We start from the raw sequence: 20,707 nt of genomic DNA on the forward strand, positions 1-20,707 counted from the left end.
AGGATAATTCAGAGTTTCCTGTCGAAGCGTTTCTTTGAATGTAAAACGAGATGAAAGGGGTAGAGCTAATTTTTGGCTCGATTCACGGTTATAATTTTCTCGACGCTCAATTTCCATAGATTCGTTGAACGTGAATACGGATGGCCACCACGGCGTCACCACCACTACCTCAATGGACACCATAAATACCGACGATCCGGATATGAAATTAGGACGAGACGGTGAGTATATCGTGACGAGCGTTGTCGATGATATCGAGGGATTTTTTTATATTAAATTTAATCAACTTCGAAATCTCTTTCAATGATATAAAAATAAATATTCTTCGATTCTTTAATATAATATAAGAAAGGAATAAAAACAATAATTGAAAATTAAATTCATCTTCTATAAAAGTGATTGGAAATGTTGTTTCAATTTTTTTTTATAATATAAAACTCTTTTGTGTTAATTAATAAGAGTATAAATTATTAATGAATTACGAATGAATTTTTTATATTTTTCATTTATTATTTTGGTAATAAAAAAATTTTCTTAAATTCCAGTTTTTGATTCGTTGAATTTTATAGAGTTTGTTTTCAGGATTTTTATCTTGTTTCTTAAATTTTAGAAAGTTACAGGGTAACAACACCGACAGCCACAGAAACTATGTTGCCATGGAAAAGGGAAGACGATTACGATTCCGGCCACCCGATCAAACAAAATGAATTTCCTGCTTGGTGTTCTAACAAAGAATATCTGGCTTATAGTTCTCCTTCGGCGACATTTTTAGGTATGATTGATTGATTAATTTGACCAATATATATGTATCATTTTACCATGGATTAGTGTATTGATATAAATTCGCGATAATGGATATACTAATTTCATTGGCTGCCACCTTATTAAGTTTTAATAAAATTTTTCATTGTATAAATAAATTTGTTGTTAGGAAGATTGTTGCTGAAATAAATTTAATAAAAAAATATTTCTGAATCATCTTAATTAAACTTATTATCCTATTAAATACTTATACTCAATCTGACTCTCTTCGACACCTAAAATAAACTCTGACATGCAGTTATTTTTTGATGGGGGGGCTCGGGTAACCCCTCTCACGTTGCAGAAAAAGCCTTTTACTTCCATAAATTATTAGTTCACGCCAAACTTTCTAAATATTGACGCGTTGTTTCAGGTATTCCCTAGCAGGTCTATTTTTTGATGCAAGGTCGATTTGATTTTTTAATCAACATCTAAAACAAGTAGAAATACACATGCACGTGTATTACCGTGTCTCTAAAAATGGCATCTGTTTGTAAAAATGTCTTCAATCGTTCAATTTTCCCAATTATTTTGTATTATTGAATGTTTTATAAAAATAAGATGGTTGTTTTTGTGATTCGATTCGGCTAATAGATAAAAAAGGTACGTAAAATGTTGAAAAAAACGCTGATTTACAGGAGAGCCGTATTTGTGAAGACAGGCCAGCTTAACGAGCTCGGAGGATACAAACCTCGGACTTCCGGCCGAAGAACATGTAAATTTTATATACTCAAGTCGTTCAGAGTTTTCTATATGTCGTTCTTTTACTTTTTCTCGATCTATAAATCTGCGAATGCGTTTTTTCTTCTTCGATTTTTGGGTTACCCGGTCCCCTTTGAAGCATATACATGTGTACACAGACACATACATATACACACACGCGCGCACTTCATCGCTACGTACACGATTGATTGTGCATCACACTGAGAAACGTGCATTCATTGAATTTACTTGTCGAATCTTTCGTGTATATTCTTAAACTCAACAGATCATTGAGTTTTTGTGTTGTCAAATTCTTTCACGAGCACTTCTGTTTCACATTTTCTTATGATGTATTTCGGTTGTTCTGGCCACCTGAAATGACAGTGTATTAATAATAATGAATTTTTAAAAGTTTACTCTAATATAGAAATATATTCTTCTCTTTCTACCCATATTTCATCTCGTTTTTTATTATATTTCTTTTCTTCTCATCTCTGTCAATTTTTCTTTTCATTCCCTGTTAATCATTATATTAAAAGAATAAATTTTCAAAGTTTATGTTAATTATTATTTTAATTATATATATATATGATTTTTAAATAATTTCTATCTTACATAATTTATTGATATTTATTGGTATTCATTGAAATTCGATTACCAAGTTTCCTACAACATCTCACTAAAGTTGTTAATAACGATAGTAATTTATTCAGTTTGAAGATCCCTAGATTTTTATTCACTTAGCGTATGTCTGATGAAAAATGAGCTAATATTCCCCATTCTATATTCCAACATTTCTCATACAAATTAAATTTTAAATGCAATTTTCCGCGTTTCATATAACAGATATGACGTAATGAGTCTTAAATTAAGTTCCTATTTCAAAAAAAATAAGAAAAAGATATTAATTCAAAAGAATAATTTCTCTCTTAACAAAGATATTTCAAGAAAGAGATATTCCAGGTGGCCGAACCGAAACATTTCATGAATCTTCATTAGCCTCATTAGTGACACTTCCTTCTAATTAAAGGTGGAATCGAGCAGCCAAAGGTCCAGTCAGTAATTGGTCTATTCCGTCGCGAAAGCGTGTGCACCCCAGATGGTATCGATTGCCAGGAAACTGTGGATGAGCGTGACGAATACACGTTGACGGGGACAGAACAGACCGAAGATTCACCTACGAAAACATTTAGTGAATACGAGAAAGGTAAGATTAAAATGAAATATCATTTTAAATTTTTTATATTTGCTTATTTAAATAGAATTAAGAACTTTACAACAATCTAAAGTTTTTAATCCTTTAAAAAATATTTCTTCATTCATCAGAAAAAATATCTTTTATTAATAAAATAATATTATTTTATTAGTAATTTTAAAATTTGATCGATCAATAAAGAAAAAGAGAGAGAGAAAACTTTGAAATTTACAACTTATTCTGTGCCTGATCTTCAGTAATTCAAGACAATTACAAAATTTAAATTTGTTATATAAGAATCAGAATTATTTAGGAAAATGTTCTGTAAATTGTATGTTAAATAGATATTTAAAATTAATTTTCTTGAAAACAAAGTATAGAAAATAAATATTCTATCTCTATATCATTATTTTCTTAATTGTACAAAATATGATCTAGAAATGATATATAATAAAATATAAAAGAAATATAAGATGAATCATAAATTCAGTATTGAAGTATTAAATATACTTGATATTGAATAGGGTGGAAATATTAAAAAGAATATTAGGAATAAAACGGTCATATTTCGTTGAAGATCATGAAATATTAGTATATTATAAGTTGTGATTTCATTGCCACTAAATATGCAACTTTATTATAGGATATAAACGTCGAATATATAATTTATGATTTTTCTGCTAGTTACATTATTCGAAGCTCCCTTAAATAAAATAGCAAATATCTCACTTCTCAGAATATTTTTATCTATAAAAATAAACTAAAATATTTTCTTTTATTATTTGAAAAAAATTACATTCAATAAGCTGAAAATTAAATTAAATCTTTATTATTATTTTTGTATTAATATTTAACATTAAATGATATAAGATAAAATTATAAATATGATTACCAAAAAATTAAATTAATCATTAATTTAAATAAAGAAAATCAATCAATAAATATTTATATATAGGAAATTAATATATTCATGAAATATCTTTGAAAGATCAATTCTAAAAGTCAAGATAATGATTTGCTCGCCAATTTTTTAATCAAGATCATTAAAATCATTAAAATTATGAAGCTAATTCAAATACATCAATTAAAATCTTATTGAAATATTAAAAGAAAAATATTTTATTGTAAAATAAAAACATTTAACCAATTCTTTTCATATATAAAAAAAATAATCCTTAACAATAAACAATTTCATCATTACAGATAACAAAAAAGGACCCACAAGACGCGTGTCCATGATGGAGCTAGGCTCGATGGAGAAGTCGCATTCAGACAAATGCACGGATGACGGTTCTCATTCCCTGCCAGAGTGTTGGAACGCTCAACGAGTCCGGATGACCTCGTTCCCATACTCAGCCCAAGTTCCAAGCCTATCGACCGCTCTCATCACCTCCTCCTCGGAATCGTCGGAGGAGATCGACGAGGAGGAAGAGAAAGCTTGACCTTTGGGGATCGTCGAGGGGCAGGCGTCATCCTACGCGGACGAGGAACGTCGTTTGCGTCGACCATGGCGACGGCCACCCCGACGTTCATTGCTTTCGTCGCTCCTGCGACGTCCCAGCGCTCCAGTTTGAATGAAGGCGAGTGTCTCGTATCTTCTCCTCCCTCAAGAGGAAAGAACGAGCAACATTTCAAGGATTAATTCCTTCCCCCTGGACGATTGTCGATCTCGCTCCCTTCAAGACGAACATTTTTAGAAAAACAATTCAAGAGGAACGAAGAGCTGCTATTGACCAGAGAGCTCTTCTTCTCTCTCTCATAGGACCACGATGACGGAAAGTACCTCTCGTTTTGATTACCGATGTTTTCATTTGCACGCAGAAACGAGTGATTCGGGATTGTTATATATATTAGATAGTTCCGATATTATTGTCAAAAAAAAGGATAATAATATTTTATCGATTGGTTCGATCGTTGATGATACGTAGAAGTGTGCGAAATTGTGCCATGATTCAAAAATTTGAATATCGGGAAAAATCGGAAATATTCGGGTAAGATTTCGATATATTCGTGTTCTTTCGGGACAAATTCGGTTAGAATTGAACAGGTACGAAGATATTACGAGAGTTCGCCCGATTCTGTTCGAATTTTTCCGAATCTATGATCTCGGGAATCTTTAATGTCAATCATTAGACAATGGATGTTTGTATCTTTATTGAAACCTATAAAAAGGAAAGAACCAAAAAAGAATATGTACAATGTATAGTAAATCATGAAATTAGAGACTGAGAAAAATATCTGTTTAGAATTCATTTGTTTAATTTCCAAAAAGTATGGCACAAATATCCGTAATCTAATGATGATATACAATCGAAATGTGATTTCGATAACGATGTTACAATTTTACGACAAAACGGTCAGTCGAGGTTGAGTTCTCTTTTGATACCTGGTGACCGCGTGAATCTTTTTTGAATATTTGACCAGACTGATGAGATGAGAGAATAAAGAGAGAAAGGGAGAGAGTGAAAGAAAGTGCGAACGAAAGAGAGAGAGAGAGAGAGATATTTTTTTAAACCGATACACCTCGTTTTCTCCGTAGCACGACTGATGATGAAATGTTATATTTACCGATAGACAGGAGTACATTTTTTTTTTTGGTAGTTGATTTTTCAAATGCTTCCTGAAGAAATTGCGGTTCGTCCAATTAGAAAAGAAATGTTTTCGATCGTAGGAATAAAGAGGGATAGAAAAGGGACCGAGCAACGATATTTCTTCGTCAATCTTCGTTGCTGCGTTGCTTTCTGCGTGCTAAAAAAGATCGAGAACAGGGAGAATGCGCGCCATTTTAAACTCCTAGACGCTGTAGCGTGTTTCTCATTTAGCGACGACTCGTTATACGATCGCTCATTAACTTGGTATCGTGGCCTTAAGATTCTACTAGAAGTATCCTAGCAGCAACTCTGAACCTTCCGGTATATTGTAAAAAAAAAAAAAAAAGAAACGAAAGAGAAGAAAAAGGAAAAAAAGAGACTAAGATTGAAGATATTAAATAAGGGAGAAGAAAGGAGTGATTTTTACGAAAAAAAAAATAAGCAAAACTCGAGGACTTGATCTGTGTTACGCTTAAATGAATAGACATGTGCACACGATGATTTTGATTCTTTTGTTTGATTTATTCGATGACGATGGAAAATAGTCTTTCGAGAAAGAAAAATAAATATATACAAATATATTATACGTGTATAATACAGTTTGATATACTTGACGCGTAACGTTGAGATCATCGCGCAATCTGCTTTCGAGTTTATAGACGCAAGTCTAGATTTAGATGTGCCACGTGCCGTGGATATACACCCATGCAAGATGAATTTGGGACGATTAACTATTTTTGTTGCCTTTAGAGGAGAAGGAAATCTTGTGAGGAGAAAATAAAGTGGTTTGAAATCATTATTAAAGTGAATTGAATAAAATTTTTTCATAAATAATATTATAAAAATATTATTATTGAAGGTATAATTGATTTAGAAATCTATTAATTAATTTGCTAACAATTTACATCTATTAATAATATATTTGTTTTTATATAGTAAAATTATTTATTATTCTTACTTCTATAAATTGCTTGGTTTCCTCCAACAAGACTTCCGTATTCTTGAAAACAACAATGTCTCCCTTTAGTATATTTCATCTTGCACTCATACTGTATTTTTGCAGAGATTCTTGCAAATTTTTAACTACAAAAAAAACACAATAATAACCGGATAAAAATGTATGTAATATTATACCAAATCTCTATTTACAAATTTTATGTGAGGAAAATTTTCTATATCTATATCTATTCGTTCTGTAAGAATCACTGCAACAAACATAGCCACATTTTTAATGATCACAATTCACATAATTTTTTAAAAACGAGATTTGAAACCGCATATTTAACGCGAAATTTTATTTCTATGTAAATTTTGGATATCATAATATCTATTTATTGAAGATTAGATATGAAAAAACAATTTTTTAATTATTAATATATTATTTATTAACGAAATATTTATTAAATAATCTAAATATCAAAATTTATTTCTTAAGTTTATCACATTTTGATGTTGTAATATTTTAAAATCTTATTGATTAACATAGAAAACAATATTATATTGAAATAATATTCAAACAATGTTATAAAAATAGTGAAATAATTTTTTAATATGTTTATGAAAAAAATTGCAATTTATTACAACTTTATCTTTTGAATAGAAGAAAAATGAATAAAAAAAAGAAAATAGTCAATAAATTGCCTCATCTTAAGTTATGCGACAAAGTAAATTTCATCATAAGAGATATTTATATAAAATTCTAAGAACAAGAATGTTCGAAAAATCGAGCATTTTATAATATATTTAAAATTGAAACCTTAAAGTTGAAACCTTTTTCACAGTGATAAAACAAACACAAACACACACATACGCGAAAATTATTTAATGAAACGCTCCTCTCCTTAAGTATGGCCTTAAAAGAAACAGAAAACAGAATAAAAAATAATTAATTAAATAAATAATTAAAAATAAAAGTCTCATATGTAGAAAACAAACTGTGGAAATGTTGTAGGTATATACCTAACATATGTACATAAAGAGACAAAATAAGAAATGAAAAAGCAACAAAAAAAAACAAAGGAAAATAACCAAAAAAATGAATTTTTCTTAGCAAGATAACGTAGCAAATTAATCGCGATGATTATTAATTACAATCATTTATCAAGACACGAGTTGAGCAAAAAGAAATGTGTCAAAGTGTGAAACTATGGCGGAGAGCTGCCATAAGGGAAAGTTTAGAATTCCGATTTTTATGAGAATTGAAGAGATGAATTATCAATTACCCCTCGCATTACCAAGATACTTAATTAAATTGAATACAAAATTAAAGCATCCATTTTCTCTCGATTAAGCGAAAGTATGCTGTAAAAACAATAAAACTTAATATATATTTGAACTTCATATGTTTAACAATAATTAATAAAATAAATATCGTAGATATTATATGGTGGAAACAAAAACTTTCTTGGTAGTACGAGATTAGTTTATATTCAATTCTATTCTATTAAATAATTCTATTGGCACTCGTGATTCATTAAGTGCTTACAGAATTGAACGAAATCACAGCGATAGTCCTTTGGAATTATTGACAATGCATTAGACTGATTAAAAATATTATTATCGAAGAAAATTGAAGAGATTAAAAAAAAAATTATGAAAATTCGTAAAGATATGAAAATGATTTATAAATATATCCAATTATTTTAACGTAGAATATTAACAAATATATAATTCTTTTAGCAAGAAAAAAAAGCTAATAATCTACAAGTGTTAATAATCGGCTGTAAGCAAGTTTTGAAATACTTGTTGAAACGAGATAAATTTAGAGTTGATAATAAATAATTGTAGCGTAAATATTTCATTCTATATGTCTTAACTTGTATTTCAAAAATTGCTTTTAATTAATTTTAAAACTTTTTTCAATACACATATACGTATTTTTTTAGAATTAATTATAGAGATAAATATTATACATGAAATATATGAAAAATATCTTTTGGCAGTAGTAATTTGTAACTTAATGTTAAAAATTATTACTCTAAATTTTCATTTCATAATATTTTTATTTAATCTCTTGAAGGATATTATCTATTATTTTAATAACTTTTCAAATATTTAAATTAATAGTTAAAAATATATTTCAGTATTTGATAATTATAGATACATTTTAATTAATATAATTGAAATTATTATTAAATATTAAGAAAATTCAATAATATTGAAATATGAAAAAATATATAAAAATTATCATTATAATTTTCAGATCTTAATAATTTTATCTCTCGAGAGATTAAATTTCAATCAATCAATTTCTCTTTCACTAAAAGTAATTCAATTATTTAATTTCCAATCTTTGAACGTTCCACTTGCTCATATATATACGTATGTTATATAAATATTTTATATACGCTGTGCCGTGATGTTCCTCGTTGAAAATTCGGATGGAAAGTATTTCTATATCGAAATACGTAAAAATAAATAACGTAAAAATATCGTCGACCAAGACTGCGATTAAAGCAAATACCGCAAAGTTTTTGTCAATTAAGGCAATACGTTCGTTAGGCTTTCCTTCGGACTCGTTGTTTAAAAGAGCATTTTTTCACGCACATATTGCTTGAATAAAATACTTGCTTAAAGCCGAGGGAGTTTGGAGAGAATAAGGGTCGATTCAATTTTCGTAAAAATCGAACGAGTTTGAAATTTCCCTTCGTGCGATATATTCCTGGTGGCCTCTAGTTACCTAGGTCAAACAAAACGTCGAGCTAGTCTCTAGACGCTAGTCTTTACGCTGTTGATTTGTTAAAATAAATGTTTATTTCGTAAAAAAACAATTATTTTATAATTACCTTTACATCTGTTTCCTCGAAGTATTTATTAAAATTATTTCAATATTTTATTTTTTTTTCGAATACGTATAATATTTTTTTAATGTCTCAACTTCATAGAAACAATAATTTTGAATAATATTTTTAATATATATTTTTTTAATTATTGCATATTAAATAATTTAAAAGAATAATTATTTTATTTTATTATTTTTTTTTTAATTAAGCAAATGATAATAATATTGCGTTTAATGAAGATATTTTTTAAATCATTTTCTTTAAATCATCATATGATATTTTTGAATTATTTCTGAACATTGTTATTGCGATAAAAAACGATACTGCAAAAATATTACACCATAAATTCACAGAAAATTTTATACAATATAAACGATCTGATTTCAACTGTCGAAAAATACGGAAGAAGTAAATGCAAATTGAAATCCATAAAAAATAAAAATTAAAAATCATCGAGAACAAACTATCAAACCTTCGATCTATTCATCAAAGTCACGCTAATTGAAAGTAGCATGACAAAACAATTACAAAATAATTAGCAACTTGTTAATGAAACAGATGCATATACAAGGATCGCTTCGAAATCGAACGGATGGAACATAACAAACGAAACCTCGTGAAAACCTCGTGAATCTAAACTAAACAATTGTGCAGATCAAAATGTCTGGCGGTGTTGTATTTTTAGTTTGCATACCTACGTTCAGTTATGAACATGAGTTAATCTTTGGCGTGCCTTTAAAACAAAACAAGAAGAATGAAAAACCAAGGAAAATTGTAACTGGACCAAAAGTTGATGTGAGACTTAGAGAGACGAGATCGAAGACACATCTATTAAGGTTGAATGACGAGCGAGATTATATCGATATCGATGATGATTTGGCTGATAGACGATATCGAAGACGTGGCATTTCCGGTCAACGGGATAAAGATCCGGTTTTCGTATCGATGGAAACGGTATTTATAATTTATATTACATATTACATTAAATATTTATAAATATTTGTTACGGATAATAGTTTAATTTTTTAAAATATGAAATAAATTATATTGAAAAAAAATAATTGAAAAATATGAAAAATCATTTACATCAATAATATACTTGAGAAAATATAAGAAAATTTTGATACTAGAATACAAGAATTCTTTATAAATGGAATGATATTATATTTTATAATTTTAAATAGATAACTATATAATTATGATGGAATGTATATAAAAGTATCATTAGATTTATTCAAAAGTTTTCGATTTGATAAAATACACAAAATACAATTTTTTATAACTTCTATATTATTACTATAATTAATAATATGAATTTAAAAAAAAAATACCAAAGTTGAAATAGAATATATATTTAAAATTGCAAAAATAAATTAAATTTTCATAAATTTAATAATTCTATTCTAATATTAAACAAATTATAAGAAGTAATATAACTTTAAAAGTGAATTATACCAATTTATTGATTTCAAATAATAAAAAAAAAGATATAGGCTACTGTAATTTATTTATTTATATATAACGAAAGTATTTCTTTTATCTTCTCTGTCGTTATTATTTTCCAAGGTCTTAGAAGAATTGCTGAAGAAGTTGAAAGTAGAACACGTTGTCTGGTGCAGGGACAAGGAGAACATGTATTACGAGGTAAGATAAGTACGCTAATTATTTTCATTTCTTATTACTCACTGACTTATCCTCTGGAAAGGTTATATTTCCTGTACCAGCCGGGGAACCATGCGAAAATTGCCTACATTGCCTCACGGAAATGGGAATTGGCGTGAAAATGAACTCCATAGTAAGGTGAATTAATGTCTCTGTATTTTCTCGCCAGGAAGCTTTTCCAAATGTCTTCGTTTACAAAATCTTCGACCAATTTCCAGCGTAATTCCGACCCAGTGCACGTATAGCGGTATAGGAGGTATTGGTGCTATGCCCATCAAAGATGATCTAGCTCGAAGGTATGAGAAGAAATTTTATTAATGCACTAAATCTATTAAGTGCGATATAAATATATATTTTGAAATTGCAATTTTTCTTTTTCTTTTTTTTTTTAGACGAAAAGAATCTGAAGAAAGAAATAATGCTTGGAAAGCTTTCGTGGAATCCATACGTTCGAAATTGACGGTTAAACAGGTCGTTGATGGGGTTCGTAGTGGAGGTGATCTCACGTTTGATTATGTATTGCTGGTACTGACTGCAGAGTAAGAATTATCATTAAAATTTATTCTCTGAAAATTATTTTTCTTCATTTTGTCAATTTAATTTTATGATTACGAATAGTTGTCTAGCAGCTCTAGGTCTCATTGAGAACAGTGCGACTAATGTTGTGGCTGCAATGTTAGTGTCTCCCTTAATGGTAAAATTTTATCTCAATAACCCTGATTATAATTATTATTAATTGATATAATTATTAATCATAATTAATTATTTTTTTTAAATATTATTAAGGGTCCTGTGATGTCCTTAACCTTTGGAACCATCATAGCTGACAGAAATCTTCAATTTATCGGTTTAAAGAGTCTCTTACTCGGGATATTCCTCTCTATACTCTTTGGCTTCATCTTCGGTCTCATTCTTGGTACAACGGAGATGCCTTGGGGTTATAACGATTGGCCAACCGATGAGATGAAAGGCAGGTATGTTTTCGCATACCAAATAATAATATTAAATTTTGTATGTAATACTAAAGAGATAAATAAAAAAAAAAAATAATAAAAATTCACATGAATTATATATTTTCTCGCAGAGGAAATTATAGATCCCTTTGGATGGGTGTGTTATGGGCTTTACCATCAGGTACAGGCGTAGCCGTGGCATTGTTGCAAGGAAGCAATGGTCCTTTAATTGGAGTTGCTATATCAGCTTCTTTATTACCACCGGTAGTAAATTGCGTAAGTACAAAACAATAACCATAAATATACAGAAGAATAAAAATAAAAAAATAAAATAAAAATACTTTTTATCAACTGAATCAAAAATTTATGAGTTTTTCATTGCTCGTTTATTATTCACGTATCCGATCGTGAATCGAAATATATATATGAGAGACATCGAAATTGGACAGTTATCGTCACAGACAGACAGAATAATTCGCCAGGGAAAATAGATATGGTATTGGCAATCGAGCGAGGTGTTCTCATTCCATCAGCAATTGATTAATGGATGGCAGTTAATCTGACCGTAACAATCGATGAAATTTATTCCCGTAGGGTTTATTCTGGGCGCTTGGATGTATATGGTTAATTTATCGACCGATTAAAATGCCGCATATGAAAGGAGAATCCTATACCAATTACAACACCTCATATGTCTATGTATATACTGATTATCTACCGGTCGAATTCTTCTGCAATGGCATAATCAGCGCGTGCCTAACCTTTGTTAATGTAATGTGCATCTTTATCACCGCAATCATCGTACTTAAGGTGATTTAGAAATCATCTTATGTGGAATAGAAAATAAGATAAGAAGATTTAATATTTGCAATGGATATATAGATTATTTAGTGCGTAATTTCATTTCTTTTATGTTTTAAACGATCAATATAAATAGAGATATTATAATGGTAAAATAGCTAAATTAGAAACAATTTTTTAATAAAAATAATTCATTAATTGATATAAATCTATTGGGATAATATATTTAATATAATTATGTATAATATAATATAATTGATTTGAAAAGATTTACTTAAAATAGAATAAATTATTCGAAATATAAACACTATTATCTCTTTTGAAATTAAATGGTTTTTGTTTAGATTAAGGAAGTAGCCGCTCCGTATACTTCAACACCAGAACTACGTCGTTTTTGGGAGCATGATATTCGCTTGGTTCGTGATAAAAATATTTCACGAGATAACAGTTCTTTAGATTCGAGGTAATTAAAATTTTTCACATTATAAAAACTATATTTTCTAACTTCTATATACTTCTAGTATAACTAATCAAGATATCTCAAAAAAATAGATTCAATCAAAAATTTCCATATATAAAAATTTTTATTTAAAATCGCACAATATTTATAATTTCAATTTGAATGAAAAAATAAATAAAATCTTTGTCAGTTTTTATGGTGGATTAAGTAAAACAAAACAACGCGTGCTAGAACAAACGTTAAACGAAGCGGTACGTGAAGCCATAGATGATGAAACATTCCGCAAAGTCCAAAGATCAAGTTATGGTCAACATGGTCCAGACGAGGTAACATAAAATTTCTAATTAATGTAATTATTTATATATAATACATATATAAAACATAAGATTGTTTTTCGTATAGTTTACACCAAAATTTGGACCTTATACGAGCACTGGAACAATTAACATTACAAATACTGAACAAAAAGAACAAACTATATCTAATGGTTTCAATTTACCGGAAGGTTCTGGCAGTACGAGCGAAGATTTGGCCGCTCTCGATAGATTAATCACATATCTTTTGGGACAATCAAATAATCCCAGTTGTGGTCATTTGGATTCTTGGCGCCGTTCCTGTAGAGCAAGTGCTCGAGGTTACAGACAATTACGCAGTACAGATGCACAAGGAGGCGCTATTGGTTCTAATATCGATACAACGTCACTTTAATCATATAGTAAAATGGATTAAAATGAATATTAGGTAATAAACAATCGATATTGAATACTGCATAAGTTTCTCAATATAACACAAATTTTATTAAAGATAATATGAGATTACTGTATTTTGTATAATAACAGATTAAATAGCTTTGACGAAACTGAGATCAACTGTATTAATCATCGATCGAAGATGGCTCGGTTCCAAAATATCGGTCACCAAAATTACCGATACCGGGCAATACGTAAAACTTTTCATTTATCACAGGATCTAAGGCAGATGTTACGATCTTTACGCGCGGAAATGCATAAGCAATTGAATGTACACCAGATTCTGCCATAAGTAGAGACACAAGCAACACATTTTCTTCTGCAACATCATGATCCAATAGGACTCGAATAGCCATAATAGCAGCAGCACCTGTTGCTACTGTTGCATCCATCAATATCACTTTATAATCTTTAATATCTTTTGGCAATCGTAGATAATAAAGCTGAAAAAATATTGCGATAATTTTTATATTAATATTTTAATGAAAATGAAGAATTTTATAAAAGTATTCTTACCTCTGGCTCTCCAGTTTGTTGATTTGTTTGTATAAGTATTTTTCCTATTCTAATATCTTTGCATACATCTCTGACAGCTTGTTCCATCGTTTCACCCGCACGCAAAATGGAAACACCGCATATTTTATCCGTAGCAGCACGTTTTCCATTATATAATACTCCTTGTGGTGTTTCTACTGTTACATCCTATAAATATATATACAAAATAATATATTTAAATGAAATCTTATTTCGTTCATATTTCATTGATATATTAGCATTTACCTCGAAAGGTAAAAGAGATAGTGCGTACTCAATAACTAAACGTATCAGACGCTTAGAATAAAATATAAATTCGTCTCTGTATGTTTCCTTGTTTCTTATAAATGTATGTAAACCCTTTATCTGAGGTGTATCTGGAAGCAGGTAAAGAGAAGATGGCAATGGCTGACCGATATAAGAATGAGCTAATTTTTCTCTGAGTTTGAAACCTCTCTAGAATAGGAAATGATAATAAGTAAATATTAAATAAAAGATACCAGTATCTAAGAAACCGTTAATTTTACCAATTGAAGCTGTGTATGAACATGTTGTACAATGAGTTCTATCGCGACTTCGTTATCTCCGCCACGAGGCACAATAATATCCGCGTGTACCATTAATGGAGCTATATAATAATAAAAAGCAGGTTGTACCATAGTACTATACTGCTTTAATACACCTTCCAAGTCTCTTCCTCTTTGTGATATATCTCTACGTAATCTCCGAGCAAGCCTCACATCAGCATCAGTATCAACAAACACCTTCATGTCGCACATCTTGACCAATCGAAGGAAGTAGATCAATGGTAATTTGGTTTTACTTTCGTATCTTATGTGTTCAAACCCACTCATTCTGCTTTCCTGACAGTAGGTCGGCTTACCTTCAACACGTCGACATTGTAGAATGTGAATATTCCCTCAAATATAATCACATTGGCACCATACATTGTTTTCTTTGAAACATAAAATAATATAATATGTACAAAAAAATATATGATATATACATATAATATTTTTACCAATATCAACATACAGTTCTACTTTCTCTACAATGCGTTACAAAATTATAGATAGGAACTTCCACCATTCTACCCTCTTTCAAACGCTGTAACGTTGTTTTAAGTAATTCAAAATCGAAAGCGTCAGGATGATCAAAATTATATTCATTGCGTGCAGCCATTTCATGCTGTTTTTCATTTAATACCTGTAACAAAAATTAAATATTTATCTAGATTCATTTTTGAAGAATAATACTTATAACAAATCTTTCATACTTTATAAAATGAATCCATACTAAGAAGTGTTACCCAAGGTACATCTAGAGATTCTATAATTTTTGTTGCAACTGTAGTCTTTCCAGATGCACTACCTCCACAAATACCTAAAAATCATTATATCATCAATTAATAACATCATACGTATAATTTTCTTTTAAAATAATATATATATTTTTATTGTTACCAATTACAAAAGGTTCTACTTGTTGACCAGCTGAATTATACCATGGTGGCCTACCAGCTGTGTATATTGTTCTTGTTTTACTTCTAAGAATAGATTCTGCAGAAGTTTTTTTGCTAGACTGAGATAAACTAGTAGTACGTTGTCTCCTCGATCTGGGTGATCTCTGTGAACCTAACAAACAAAACAAAAATAATTTTTTTAATTTATTTTTAAAATTATATAAAATTGTTTTAAATTAAAAAGATATAAATAATAAATAAAAAGATATAAAAATAAACAAAAGAAAATTTAATAAAAATCAAGAATAAAAATTATTTTAATCTATAGGTGGTATGGTAAAGGATAAAGGTACTTTTGGAAGTTTTAACTGATTTCTTCAAATTATAAAAAGACTCTACTTCAGTAAACCAAGTACATCCTGTTTGCCAAACACAGGTACTCCAAATCAATGATTCTGTAAATAATTAGTATATCACTTATTTAATCACCAAAATAAGTAAGGAACTCAAATAAAAATATTTATGTTACAAGAAATATGAATAAAAAAAAATCTCACCTGTAGAAGGTGGCCTCGGAGACTGCGGTGTAGGAGTTCCGATATCAGAACGTCTATAATGTTCAGCATCTTCGCATAATTCATCAACAAGGAAAATTTCTTTTTCACCCAAACAAACTTCATCATCACTAATTATATAAAGTTTAATGAATATATATTGTAATTGATGAAATATATAGCGAAATATTGTTACCTTTCTGAACTGGCCGAACTTGGTGGATCAAAATGCTGCATTTTAGCTGCCATGTTTTCAATCACGTGTAACACAAATTAAAGTGCATATGGTAAATGACGCTGCAAAACTATAATTCACAAAACTGCATTCTATCATGCATCCAGACTTGCCACACAAATTCCCACATTGAGAGTAGTGGAGAAAATTGATATTATTTTATCGTATTTTATCGTATTGTTAGAATCAAGAATCTTGATCTTCTTAATCTTCCACTATTCTTAATGTAAGAATTCATGTGATAGATGACATATGTAGAGATTTTTTATCGTCACTTATATATAATAATAAATCTATTGTGTAACTTATTTATGAAAAATCAGAGAAGTATATCAAATATATTATAAAGTATATCAAATGGATCTATATTGTATTTTATCTATGGTTTATTTATATCTATATAGATAAACAGAAAAAATTATCTCAAGAGATTATACCTCTCATATTTTAAATTTAAAAGCGATTGGGTAAGAAATTAAAAAATTCCAAGAATTTTATTTTATTCAAAAATAATTTCAAAATTTCGGATGAAAAATCCTTCGTAAAAATATCCAAGAGAATATAAATGAAGCATAATATAGATGTACGTTCGATGTATATTTTTGTTTCATGCCTTAACCATAGACAAAATATGAAATAGATTTAATATTTAATATATTTTTTTATTCTATGTATTCGGAACTAGATCACCATTCTAGTATTTTATATTTATATAGTATTTTATTTTATAACATTTCAATGTTACTGATATGACTTAGAATAAAATTGTATCGTTAATAATAATAATGATTAAAACTAAAACTAAATTTCAATATAAAATTATAAATAAAAAAAAGAAAGAATATTTTGTTATGAAATCTTGAAGACATATATAAAATACTACATATGATTATATTTATATAAATTACAAAACAGATAAGAATTGTATAATAGATAATTGAAATAATTTCTTAACTATATTTAATTATTAAGTATTAAATATATTTTTTAATTACAAGTTGTTTTTATTAAGCGAATATTAGATATAAACTTTTATTCCATAATTATTTTAACAAAATATATTTTAAAATTAGAAAAAATATTATTATGCATTTTATATAAATTAATTTTCATTTTTTCCATATTTTGTTTCTAATTTATTTTAGAATCGATTACGATTTGATACTTTTTAATTCATAATTAATCCTGATAAAAATTAATTATAGATTATAAATTTTATAAAATTCAAAATTAAAATTATATTTTTTTCAAAATTTTGAATTTAATATTTTCTAAAATAATACTTATATATGAGTTTTTTAAGTATTTCAAAATCATTTATATATAAAATAATTATAAACAAAAAAAATAAATGATGAAATATTATATTATATTTTATATTTTTTTTTGTATTATATATTTTTTATTATTATTTTATTATTTAATCAATTTTTATTTTAAATGTTGAGTCTTATATTTCAATCATTTTTTTGGATAATTTTTATATTAAATTTTATATTGGTAATAATAATGTTTTCTTATTATATTTTTAATATTTCTAATAAATTTAAATATTTTTAATTATACTTTAATTTTCGCACGGCTGAACTGTATTGCTCTAACCAATTAGAAAGCGACTAAAGTGACTAGTGACAAAACCAATCAGAGCGCATCATTGTGCGCATGTTATTAATCTACAGTTGAAAATCGTGACAAGTTGCATTTCATCAACAAAAATATATAATTAAATAAAATTTATTGATAGAAGATTATATTGTATAGTTATCAAACTTCACTATAAATTATTAACTCATTATTTAATTAATACATGTTTGCGTAACCGTTATTATACTAAATTTGAATTTTTATGTAACATTATAATTTGATTGGAATTTTGAAAGCGGGATAACTTTGAAAGTTAATAATTTTTTATGCATATATTATAGCAATTAAGAAAATTCAACAACTTTCATGCAAATAATATTTTTTTTAAATTTATTTATTTTAAAATATAATAGAAATATGAGTAAATTTTTTTGTCTTTTTATTCATATAGTAATTAATAATATTTAATATTAATAAATAACATAATAAGTAATAAGTAATAAATAATATAATAATAAATAATAGTAATAAATAATTAATAGATAATTCTAATATATATATTTATATATTATAATAGGTAATTCTAATATATATATATTTTTTTCCTAAAAGCATTTCTCCTAATACTTCTATTATTTCTCTATTATTTGTTTTAATATCATTCAAAGTGCTAAGGCTGAAAATATTTCATATAATTCAATTTTTCGAGAAAATTGATAGTTCGTGCTCGATTTATTAAATTATCGAACATACATCCTCTTTTTTCAATTCAATATATTATACGAGATGTTATTTGCTTGTCAAAAATCGTAACGTTTAGATGTTTTATTTTAGATATGTGACTAATATATTATAATATTTAAATGTTATTTTTTTATTTTTTTTACTATTAATTTATTATTAACTTATTATATATTTATGCAATTATTTATAGAATATTATTGTAATTCAAATTTTTTGAATAATCATAATATTTTTTTTTTATTCATTTATTTGAGCTTATTAGCTTTATTGTTTATTTTATTAGCTTTATTATTATTTTTGAGCATTTATTTTATGAATTATAAAATTCAAAATAGAATAAAACTAGATTATATATCTCATACATTTATCTTAAAGATTGAAAAAAAGAATTTAATACAAATATAACCTAAATTAAGATAAAACAAAAACATTTAACAAAACAATAAACTTTATTAAATTTACATTTAAATATTAAATTTTTCTTTATGTTATTTTGTTTATTAGATTTATTTAATTATTATGTTAAATTTCTTTTTTCCAATTCAAATAATATGTATGTTACATTATTTTGATTGATGTTTTAATTTTCTTAAATTAATTTAACTTTAAGATTAATTAATTTCTTTTTCTATGTTTTACATTTATTTTTTTCTATTATAGTTAATTTAATTTATCTTATATTCTCCATTTATATTTTATTTATTATTTATGTATTCAAATGTTAAATTTTTTTTATATTGCAACTTTATTTGATTTATATAATTGTAATTTATTAATTAATTATTGCAATATGTAAAAGAATTTAATATTACAATATAAATGAATGAATAATGGATGAATAAATATACAAACATAAAAAGAGACATAACATAAAAGTTAACTGTAATAAAATAAAAAGACATTAAAACATTGGAAAAGAATTTAATTTTTTCTTCCATGTTTTTCATTTTTTTTATTCTATTATCTATTATAGTTAATATTTACTTTATATATTCCTCTTGTATCTGTATATATATTCATTATTTATATTATTTATATATTATAAAACTAAATTTTATTATTTAATTTTATTCTTTTATATGTTGCAATATATACAAAAAATTTAATATTGTAACACATAAATAATGAATAAACCATAAAAATTAATTAAACTATAACATAAAAAAAATATAATAAAAAAAGAATTTAATATGATCTAAATCAAAATAATAAAAAAACAATTAAATTTATCAAATTTACAATGTTAAATTCTTTTATATTTTTATATTTTTACAGTTATAGTTTTATTGGATTAACTTAATTCTAAATTCTTTTTTGATGTTTTAGATCTTTTAGATTAAAAAGATTAAAAAGAATCTAAATCTTTTTAATTTTGAGAACAAATTCTTTTCCAATGTTTCAATCCTTTTTTACTTTTTGGTACTTAAATTTTATATTATATTATATCTTTTTATGTTTGTATATGTATTCATCATTTATATATTATAAAATTAAATTCTCTTTTATATGTTGTAACATATAGAAAAGGACTTTAGCATTGTAATACATAAATAATGAATGAAACATAAAAAGAAAATATAATGTAAGAATTAATTATTATAAGGGAATTAATTATATTGAAAAGAATTTAAACATAGTGGATGAATATAATTAATCTCTGTGTTAAGAAAATCTAAAAGAAAATTAAGTAAAGAGAAGAAGAATTTAACAGAAATATTACTTAAATCAAGATAAATATTTAAACAAAACAATATTTAAACAAAAACTGAGTTTAGCAAATTTACAATGTTAAATTTCTTTTTATATATGTTTTTTGTAATTTAATTAAGACTTGTGTTAAATTCATTTTTAATGTTTTAGATTCAGATCTTTTTTAACTTTGAGAATTAATTCTTCTC

At 26.8% G+C, this 20,707-nt stretch overlaps 3 protein-coding genes across 11 annotated transcripts in view; 2 read left to right on the forward strand and 1 right to left on the reverse strand.

Moving 5' to 3' along the window:
- Positions 1-9,056, forward strand: part of LOC107995723 (sodium/hydrogen exchanger 3) — a 37,640-nt gene extending 28,584 nt beyond the window's left edge. For 6 of the 7 annotated variants that reach the window (XM_017053374.3, XM_017053378.3, XM_017053375.3 and 3 more), the window contains 4 exons: positions 120-221; positions 611-772; positions 2,534-2,710; positions 3,902-9,056. In XM_017053374.3, coding sequence (XP_016908863.1) covers positions 120-221; positions 611-772; positions 2,534-2,710; positions 3,902-4,140 — 680 coding nt within the window. In that variant the 3' untranslated portion in view covers positions 4,141-9,056. Of the gene's footprint in view, positions 1-119; positions 222-610; positions 773-1,439; positions 1,517-2,533; positions 2,711-3,901 lie in introns of those variants that run through there. The other variant, XR_001765621.2, reaches the window with a different exon arrangement.
- Positions 9,057-9,650: 594 nt separating this feature from the next.
- On the forward strand, positions 9,651-14,159 carry LOC107995725 (uncharacterized). 2 transcript variants are annotated; one of them, XM_017053379.3, is made up of 13 exons: positions 9,652-10,025; positions 10,638-10,715; positions 10,777-10,871; positions 10,952-11,029; positions 11,126-11,272; positions 11,352-11,427; positions 11,520-11,707; positions 11,818-11,962; positions 12,281-12,496; positions 12,832-12,950; positions 13,138-13,273; positions 13,350-13,688; positions 13,787-14,159. In XM_017053379.3, exons 1-12 carry the CDS (start codon positions 9,732-9,734, stop codon positions 13,653-13,655), a joined length of 1,878 nt encoding a protein of 625 aa, XP_016908868.1. In that variant the 5' UTR covers positions 9,652-9,731; the 3' UTR covers positions 13,656-13,688; positions 13,787-14,159. The 2 variants fall into 2 exon arrangements, with proteins under 2 accessions (XP_016908870.1, XP_016908868.1); XM_017053381.3 differs by lacking the exon at positions 12,281-12,496 and having other exon boundaries at positions 9,651-10,025.
- LOC107995726 (uridine-cytidine kinase-like 1) lies at positions 13,722-16,849 on the reverse strand. 2 transcript variants are annotated; one of them, XM_017053382.3, is made up of 11 exons: positions 16,443-16,841; positions 16,250-16,377; positions 16,046-16,147; positions 15,694-15,864; positions 15,507-15,613; positions 15,266-15,436; positions 15,114-15,185; positions 14,758-15,009; positions 14,477-14,686; positions 14,213-14,398; positions 13,722-14,139 (listed from the first exon to the last, which is right to left on the reverse strand). In XM_017053382.3, the coding sequence occupies exons 1-11, from the start codon at positions 16,493-16,495 to the stop codon at positions 13,822-13,824; spliced, it is 1,770 nt and encodes a 589-aa protein (XP_016908871.1). In that variant the 5' UTR covers positions 16,496-16,841; the 3' UTR covers positions 13,722-13,821. The 2 variants fall into 2 exon arrangements, with proteins under 2 accessions (XP_016908871.1, XP_016908872.1); XM_017053383.3 differs by lacking the exon at positions 16,046-16,147 and having other exon boundaries at positions 16,443-16,849.
- Positions 16,850-20,707: the final 3,858 nt, after the last annotated feature.

The sequence above is a fragment of the Apis cerana genome, linkage group LG10 (assembly GCF_029169275.1).
Source record: "Apis cerana isolate GH-2021 linkage group LG10, AcerK_1.0, whole genome shotgun sequence".
Classification (NCBI taxonomy): domain Eukaryota; kingdom Metazoa; phylum Arthropoda; class Insecta; order Hymenoptera; family Apidae; genus Apis; species Apis cerana.